The sequence below is a fragment of the Temnothorax nylanderi genome, unplaced genomic scaffold (assembly GCF_030848795.1).
Source record: "Temnothorax nylanderi isolate EJ_2023f unplaced genomic scaffold, tnyl_v1.0 TNYL_tig0097_pilon, whole genome shotgun sequence".
Lineage (NCBI taxonomy): Eukaryota > Metazoa > Arthropoda > Insecta > Hymenoptera > Formicidae > Temnothorax > Temnothorax nylanderi.
This window is the reverse complement of record NW_027249159.1, coordinates 279944-288821: the sequence shown is the minus strand read 5'-3', so window position 1 is coordinate 288821 and position 8878 is coordinate 279944. Positions and strand designations below refer to the sequence as shown.

The 8878-nt window shown below is 46.3% G+C and overlaps 1 protein-coding gene across 3 annotated transcripts in view; it reads right to left on the bottom strand.

Annotated features, from left to right (window-relative positions):
- Positions 1-383: 383 nt before the first annotated feature.
- LOC139775342 (netrin receptor UNC5C) overlaps positions 384-8878 on the bottom strand; it is a 32720-nt gene continuing 24225 nt past the window's right edge. For all 3 annotated transcript variants that reach the window (XM_071711266.1, XM_071711268.1, XM_071711267.1), the window contains 5 exons: positions 8819-8860; positions 5572-5709; positions 3442-3939; positions 1980-2937; positions 384-1568 (listed from right to left, as the gene is read on the bottom strand). In XM_071711266.1, coding sequence (XP_071567367.1) covers positions 1397-1568; positions 1980-2937; positions 3442-3939; positions 5572-5709; positions 8819-8860 — 1808 coding nt within the window. In that variant the 3' untranslated portion in view covers positions 384-1396. The remainder of the gene's footprint in view (positions 1569-1979; positions 2938-3441; positions 3940-5571; positions 5710-8818; positions 8861-8878) is intronic.

Genomic DNA, 8878 nt, shown 5'->3' with positions numbered 1-8878 from the left:
TTATTGACAGTATGCCGATAAAGTATGTTTGCAGAGTTATTACGGTGCAACGTTCTTTACAGCATCAGCAGCATATCCTTGATATGAGATTTCACGTCGAAAGATTCTACGTGGAGATTTTAGGAAATGGATTATACCGCGTTTGCATTAATGCTTTTTCATTATATCAAAGAGACTATAATTTGAGATAAGGTGAAAATAAATTTACCCAAATTTGTTATAAAATAAAATATTTGAAGACATTTCGGAAGTATACTAGCAAATATATAAACAGGAAAACAAAGTTTCGCATTTTAATAAACTCGATAGAATAGAATATTTTATTAAAGACGGAAGAGGGATGGAAATCTCGGGTACAATAATGACAAACGAACGTGCTTGACTCTGAGGTATACAAGAATATTTTATTCGTCGAAAGTAACAAATATACAATTCTCTCAAATAAATCGTTTAAATCATGTCTGTCGTAAATTAGCTCGTTTTATACGATCGCGCGTCGCTCCGTTCGCGTTCGTGAGCAACGCGCGCCAAACCGTTGTACTCTTCGTGTACCGCGATCTGTATTGTCGACACACATAAAAAAGATGTACGGCGTTCACGAAACCTCTGATGTAACAATAACGGAAGTGTACATACGCTTACGAAACCGAGGTAATTTTGGCACGATTCTCAGAAAAGTAATAATCACTCGCTCGTGCTCGCGTGCATTCGTGTTAACAAATCGATTAAAAAAAAAAAGAAATTCACGTTCGTCGCGTCAATGTGTCGCGGATAGCGCCGATCCCCGCTCGAACTTTACTTGGTGTCCTGTATATATATCTATATATATATAACATATATTTATATATATAAACATCCATCTCTAAAATGGATATATCCATCTGTATCTGCGCGCGTTATTTTCTTCGTATATATGTACACGTATGTCCGTCTATAAATGCACAGTCCCTAATTACTTCGTCATGATTATATGCGGGTTTTTTTCACGTCGCGCTCTTGAACTCTCGGATAAGCATTCCTCAGTCCGTGGATCATCAATGCGGCCGTGGATCTCTTAGAGAATCATCCTCGGGCTTTCCACTATAACTATAACTCTCACGTTTATTTACAAAGTATCGACGCTCTGTCGCGCATAATTAAGGCAGTGTTTCGATGAGTCCGTTCGGAGAACCGACAGTTCCCCTGCCTCCTTCGTCTCACTCTTTCTCTCGCACGCACTCACTCACTCGGGGCGATCCGTTTCACTCGTCGATCGGTCTTTCGAGTTTATCGGTTCGCCGTTCGATCACACACTGATTCACTGATCACTTCTCCCGCAAGGGTGGGCGTACAACGCGGTCTCTCGACTTTCACTCACCGCTGAAAACGCTTTTCAAGATCCGGTTTTCTGGTTTATTCAAAGCCACGGGCCGAGCTGCGCTTCCAGAATTGTGGCGGCGTCCGTCCTGCCCATTACTCTGAGGTGGTTCAGCAGATCCGTTACCGCCGTCGGTTCCCGGTGCCTAGCCTCCCACAGGTCCAGAATGTGCTCGGTCGGACTGGCCTTAGTCGCGAAGTAATTGATGTACCTGTTATACATGTACGAAGACACATCGGCTGCGTGATTACCGTGGAAAGTGTGGTACAGGCGGTTATATCGTCGACGAAATAGAGCGCGTTTGGGGAAAGTTTATATTAACGAGATAAACACGAACACGTGAATAATATAGAACTTCGTTAAATAGACTTTGTGGACATTGTGATTTTTTAAAATTAGTCATGCAAGTGAAAAAATTAACACGGACGATTAAATTGTATTAATCCGTCTTAAGAGATACCGTTATTATCTTATTGTTAAAGTAAATATTTGCTATTACTGTGTTAGTTGATTTGCGTTGAAGATATGAATCTCTTCGCTCTGCATAACTATAGCTACGTATTTTAAATAGCTTTACTCTTAATCACAAGCAAAACGGAAAGTTGCCGGCCGGGTTACTAACCTGTCGACTTGAAGCCTCTGCGCCAACATTCTCCAATCGTTGCCCAGAGCGTTCGGCGGGTCCAAGCATTGGCAGAGCTGCTTCCTCAGAGATCTCGTAAACCGGAACGGTCGCAGAGTGGTAGAGTCGGTCGTGGCGTTGTTAGCGTGTCCGCTGCTAACCACGGTGACTTCCCTGAGTGGCCTCGTGACGCTACCCGAAGAGATCAACTGTTTCGCGCCGTCGTAAACGATTCTGAAGACCTGTCTCGTGTCAGAGTTTCCCTGCGAGACTTGCAGCTTGTAGCTCCTCGTGGTGGTCGGGCCAAAGGCCGTGTCCAGGCCGAAGGTCACGTGCTTGGCGTTCTCCTGACGGTTCCAAACATCCCGGAACGGGACTTCCTGACGCTCCGTGGGCGACTTGCTCTGCCACTCGTTGCCGACTTCCTCGAGGCTGACGCAAAGCGACTCCCCGTTGTCTTGGTACAGCAACGTGCGCGGCTTGTCCAACAGATAGCCCCTGATTTGCGATTCCCGATCGACGATCGCCTTCATCGCCGCCTTCGTGTCCTCCACGGCGTAAACGCGTACGCAGCACTGGCCGGCCTGGCTGGCGAAGAGCGCCAATCGCAGTCTTTTCGTAGCGATCGAGTTCTCGCAGCTCTGTCCGGCTAACACGTAGCCGCGGAGTTGCTCGGTCACGATGAAAACTTCCGCGTGATCGAGCTGCGTGAACAGCGGTGTGTTAATGGTTTCGTTGCCTAGAGTCAGTACTCTGCTCCACGTAATTGACTGATGATCCTTCGACGCGATCGAGGACGCACCGTCGTCGACGTTGATACCGTCGCATGCCCAAATGCTCAGTTCCCAAGTTGCCGGATGCAACATCGCGCAGTGCTCAAATTGGAGGATCACGGGCTTGTTGAAGGTCGCGGATGACGGACCGCAGGTCATCACAGCTGATAACTGAGTTATTCCGTCTGTGGGGGGAAAAAAACCAGGCTCGAGACTCGAACGGCGTGGGCGATATACGGCGGAAATAACAGCGGCATGAATGTGAAATCGCGAATTATCGAACTTAATGCCGTTATTGTACGTTATCGTTATCACCGATGCTGTTGTTGCAATATCCGTCATATTACACTCACTTGATTAATCGTGTTTAATATACTTAACATATACGCGCGTATGATTTTCCAATCAAGGGTAAAAGGAAGTTATCAAGAATTGCTAAATCTTTTCTTTTCCTTAGACAGTTTTATCTCCAACACAAAAGAACCGGTGTATTATAGCGTTGCCCTATATTGAACATGAAATCAAGCAGGATATAACTCGCGCGAAGCACGTGCGCGGAACGGCGTTGATATAAAAATAACATCGGCGCTATCGCGAGTGTCTCGATTGCAAAGGTTCGCAGCTGCGATCGTAAAGCTCGGCGTCCCGCCTCCCGCGGAGTGGTAGCGCCATGAATAATTTGCACTCACCGGGTAATCGGGGCCTGTAACGATCCTCGTTGAGCACCGCCAGATAGAGCTCCTCCCGGAGCGGCTTGGGAACGGCTCCCTCGGGCACCGACATGGAGATCCCGGAGTCTGGGAGGACCAGCAGGGCGCCGCGCGTGTTCACCGCCGCCCTCGCGACGTTTCCGGCCTCCAGCTTCGGCAACCGGACGCTCTCCGAGGCGACGTTGTACGTCGAGTCCGAGGACGGGTAGGAGCTAGTGACGCTGTTCTCGCTGTCGGAATGGATCTGCTTGTCGCTGCAGGACTCCTGGGTCGACGTGCTCGGCGTGGGCGACATCGGCGACGGTTGCGGCGCGATCGACAAGTGCGGCACGTCGTAGTGGTGTTCCGAAAGGGATCTCGACATCGACAGCTTCGGGTCGAAAGGATACTCGTAGCAGGCCGGCACACTCGTCGCCGTCACATCCGGCTGCAGGCTCAGCTTCTTGTCCTGATCCGGGAAGAACTCCGGCTGGAATTCTGAAACGCACACGGCCGAGGCACGGCTCGTGGGTATCTCTGCGCGCTGCGGACAAACGCCGCCGAGATACTATTCCGATTTTACGTGTGTGGGCTACGAGTCGAAAGACTTGGCGCGTTTCATTCGTTGTTACGAAAGGGAAATGAGATATTACGATATGTCGATAGGTTGCCGTGTCTGTCAATCATTAATATTTCAACGATATTTCGTTTTCGTTTACTTTGCGGTCTAGATGATTAGTTATTTATCATTCAATTTTTACGAAATGAAAACAATGGGTGCTCTTTTATTAATCTCGAAATAGTATCTTGCCCATTTCCAATCGCGATAATGAGCATGAAACATTATGGGAAATAATTTAACAAGCACAAGTAACACGAGACCTAAACATATGTTTCATTCGCGCATTTAATTAATCGTAACGTAATACCTTTAATTGAAATGAAAAGGGTCAATGACCGAGCAACAATAGTTGTTAAACAATTAACTTATTAATTTGTATATACAATATATAAATTAGTACGTTTCGAATATTATTAAATTTAACCACATTTTTGATTAGGACAACATATGGAAATACTTGACTCTGAACCTAACTTTCATAAGGGACTTATATCAGGAATGTTACATATCAAGGAACAAAAAAAATGGGATAAATTCTAACAAAAACACAGAATTGCTTGATTACTCATATTTTAGCATACTTGACGAACTAGCTAACTATAAAATTTAATTTATTTTAGTTTATCTGACACATAAAATTGTATATACTGTTCACTGTTATTTATTTATTATTTACCTATATTTATGTATAACTTCGATCGCTCCACAACTCTGTTCAGTCACTTGGCAGACATGACACGAACAAGAGCATTACATCGCACATTGAAAGTTTCAATGTTCATCACGTTTAACTTTTCTTGGCCAATATGTAAATAACAGACTTCCAAATTACACTGTTCCTTTAGCAATATTCAAATTAGTTATATACAATTTTATTTTAGAACTTTTTTTTATATGATTGACTATCCAACCGGAATTAACAACATTTCTGACGACTAATTCTTACTATTTAACGCGATTTATTCTCGCTTCCGAACGAGGAATTAATTATGGATTATCTAACCGCTGACTGCGTTTCATCTTCGTTTTACACTCTGACTTTATATATACAGATGCAACGACAATTTTTAGTTATGTATTCGTCGTGTTTTCAAACTGTGATGTGGCTTCTTATGATAATTTTATTAGATTACGACTTTCCATCTCATTTTTCTTTGTTTACTTTTATATAGTTTGTTTCAACGTTTAAATTATTTCAATCTGTTCTCTATGATACGTCAATATATTACCTTTAAATGTTTTATTATGTTATGGCTGAAGAAGACTCGGTGAAGTCGAAACGGACTAATTTATATATTGTATATAGGTATGCAAATTAATAAGTTAATTATTTAACAACTATTGTTGCTCGGTCATTGGCCCTTTTCGTTTCAATTTTTGCACTTTAATTATCGCGAAGAGGAAGTTAATCTTTAGTTTTGCATCTCGCGTAATTAGGATGTGGCCGAAATATATAATTCTTGCCTTTGATGTAACATTACGTTCGTTTTTACCTCTGAAATGCTTACCATTACGAGCCATGGAGTACAAAGAGTGATCACGACCTTTCCGTCGCAGAAGTCTCGCCAGAAAGATCGCCAAGCCGCCAATTACAACACAGGCGACCGTTAGGCCGACATATAAGGCTACGTCCATCTGGCGATTCGCTATAATAGAATCACATATTGCGAATTTTTAATATCTCCCCATCTTCCATTATTTATCTTTTATAGAAGGAACGGTGGGTCGCGTAAAAATTTCGCTCTTCCTAGCTGGAGGATGGTGTCGGGCGCTTATTACCGTAAACGGTGTGAAAACAATTTTCAATCTATACCGTGCAACACCGAGCGACCGCAACCGCTTTCTCGTGAATCCTTAACGTCGTAACTTTTATTTACTTTGTACACGAGACTTCTTTTGTTGACGACAAAAGAAGCCTAAAAGCATCATAGAGCGTTAAACGTCTGCGCGTCGCTAAATATTACGAGCGTCGTAGGAAAGTTTTAAGGTTCCTCTCCATTTACACCGGGGCGACACGCTCGTTTCCTTCGCGCGCTCGTTTTCTTTAGCGCGTCAGTTTATCGTTTTACAGCTTCTCGCGTTATTTCGTGAGGCTATAAAGATTCCGATCATTATTATCGCCGCCATTAACGTACGCAATAAAAGCACCGCGACGCGAACAGCGCTTCGAGCGGAATAATAATTTTAGTTGGTGTCGTTGTGCCTCTCCCGAGAAATCCGTCGACGAAAAGCGCGACGTGGGAAGCGGGTTTGAAACGATCGGATAAAAAGGATTGTACCCGCAATATAACGAGTATTTAGCGAAGCACGCGGCGTATAGACGAAATTACGCGAAGGTACGGGGGGGGGGGGTCTCGTCGAGGATCGCGCGGAGACACGCTTACACGGATATGAAATTCACCGCGGTCGTGCTTTACGACCGTCGCGTCGTCGCGTTCCGGATATATGGATAATGTAATAAATGCGCAACCGAAGGAAATGAAATTCTCGAAAGTAAAACTGGGCGCGTAGTAAAACGCGGCGCGGCGCGGCGCGGCGCGGCGCGGCTCTTCACCGCGCATTTGAATTATGGGCAATTTTTCCTTTTCACTGGATTACCTCGCGTGCTTAAGCATCCACGGTAGCTCCCCGTAGGCGCGGTCCTACGGCAACGAGACGCGGCGTAGAAAATGTCCCCGCGATCGTAAAAATTTTCGAGAAATACCTCCTCAACCGCCCGCCCGCGCCGCGCGCGAAGAGTGCCTGACGCTCTTAAAGCTTCTTCCAATTTTAGAATGTCAAAGCCATACGAGGTCGTAACCCTGCTACGTGACTTTCGAGCACCCAAACTCCCTTTCGCGGGATCATGTGTGTCTCGTTGGCGTACGCCGCGTTCCCCGACACGTGCCTCGCACGTCAATATACCACGACAGCGACGAAAATGCATACGAATTCGGAGGAGGGATTTCGAAAACGCAATAGTTCCACGTCGTTACCCGCAGGACGAGATCGGGAAACGGGTGCACGATTCCCCAAACCCTCCTCCTAAAGACAGCTTGAAAAGTGGCTTTCCACAGGGGCGTCGAGATTTATTTTCTTCGAAGCTATTGATAACGCTTCATAAACCGGACCTAATGTATCTGAAGCTATTTTTCATCTTTATTTCCGAGAGGTCGCGCGCGTTACACAAATGCTTTTGAGAGTTCTGTTTGAATTGATAAAGTTATTTATTTTCTCTTTGTGATTATTATTGTTATATTGATAAAAAAAAACATATATTTTTATATTTGCGTCATCATTAGAATAAAGTCCTATAATTCGTATTCTCGCTGCATCTTTCTCTTTCTCTCGACACACTCGCGAACATCGATCAATATGAGCTGTCCACTGCCACTGTAAACGTTCCACCTCGATTGACGGCATCGCGTCTTAAATATTTAAACCAGGGACGTCCGAGATGACTCGGGGGTTCCTCGCAAGACTATACGCCTGCTGGCGTAAGACGGTAAATCGCATCACGTTTCTCCGGCAGCGTGCGCGCGCGGTATCTTCCATCTATATTTTATCGCCGCTTTCAGGAAAATCGAACTCACTTCTGGATTCAAAGGGGCTGTTTCGGGGCATCCAACCCCCTCGAGGAGGAGATCCAGTCGTGTACACGCTCGGGTCTGAGCCACGGGATAATGGCACTTTATTTGCATGCGCGATCAATTTCCCCCTTCCGCGGCGAGGGCGTAACGGCTACCGATTACATAATTTTCTTCGATATTAAAGCCAGTCTCTCCACCCCACGGCGCAAAGAGGCGGGGGGGGGGGGGTAGAGAGGGTGCAGCCGTATCGCGTGCAACTTTGATGTGCTTCGGTCGATAGCATTGGCTACCTTGGGGGTAGCGCGAGCGGACGGGGGGCGGGAGGTTGGCGTCTGTACGGACCAGTGGGCCACCCTTGACTACGGGGCTCGCCTCATTGTTACGATTGTTTGGATCGCGCAATGAGGGGTCGCGACGATCACGGTCGGGCCTTCGCGGCAGCGTCAATAATTAACCGGTCGAGTAATTAAAAGTAAATAGTGCCCTTTCCGCGCGCTCTCTCGTTATCGACGCGGAAAAACGCGTCCGCAAATACGTCGCGGGTAAAGCGAGCGATATCACGGGCAGTCAGTCAGCCTCTCGTTTCATTCCCGGGAATTATTTTTCGGTATAAGTGCGTTAGAGATCGAAGTGCCTGATACACGACGCACGAGCGCCCCAACTCGCGCGTTATTATACCGGAGTAATGAATAATGCTAATGTTCACCGCGCCTGGATTCACGGCTCTCTCTATTTTTGCCGCCTTTTTCGAGGTGCATAAAACATCTGATTTGAATGGTATCAGATCGTCGAGCATAGCGCCGCGTCGCCGGGAATATAAATGGCGTGCACCGGGCGTGAAGAATCCATCCAAGAATGTCGCACGACGAGTTAAGGACATTTGCTTCGCGGTTGAACGCCTCGGTCGCGCCCCGTATACGCGCGAGGCGAACTCCTCCTACTCCTCCTCTCGTCTCGTTTTATTTTTTTTCGCGAGCGTCTACAAATCCGGAACGAATCGGTGGAGAAGGTCCGCGTACATCGCAGAGAGATCGTAGCTTATCTAATCGAGAAACTTTTCTCTTTGCGGCGCGGTCGGCTCGGGAACGAACGGGCACGGGAAACGACGCGTGGTAAAATCGTAAAAGGAAACGGATCGCGGCAGATTAAAAGAGCAGGAAAATGCTTTATTGCTTGCCCAACTCACCTTCCTCGGTTAAATGAGCGCCGCCCACCTTCGCGTTGCCGACTGTAAAAGGAACACGCC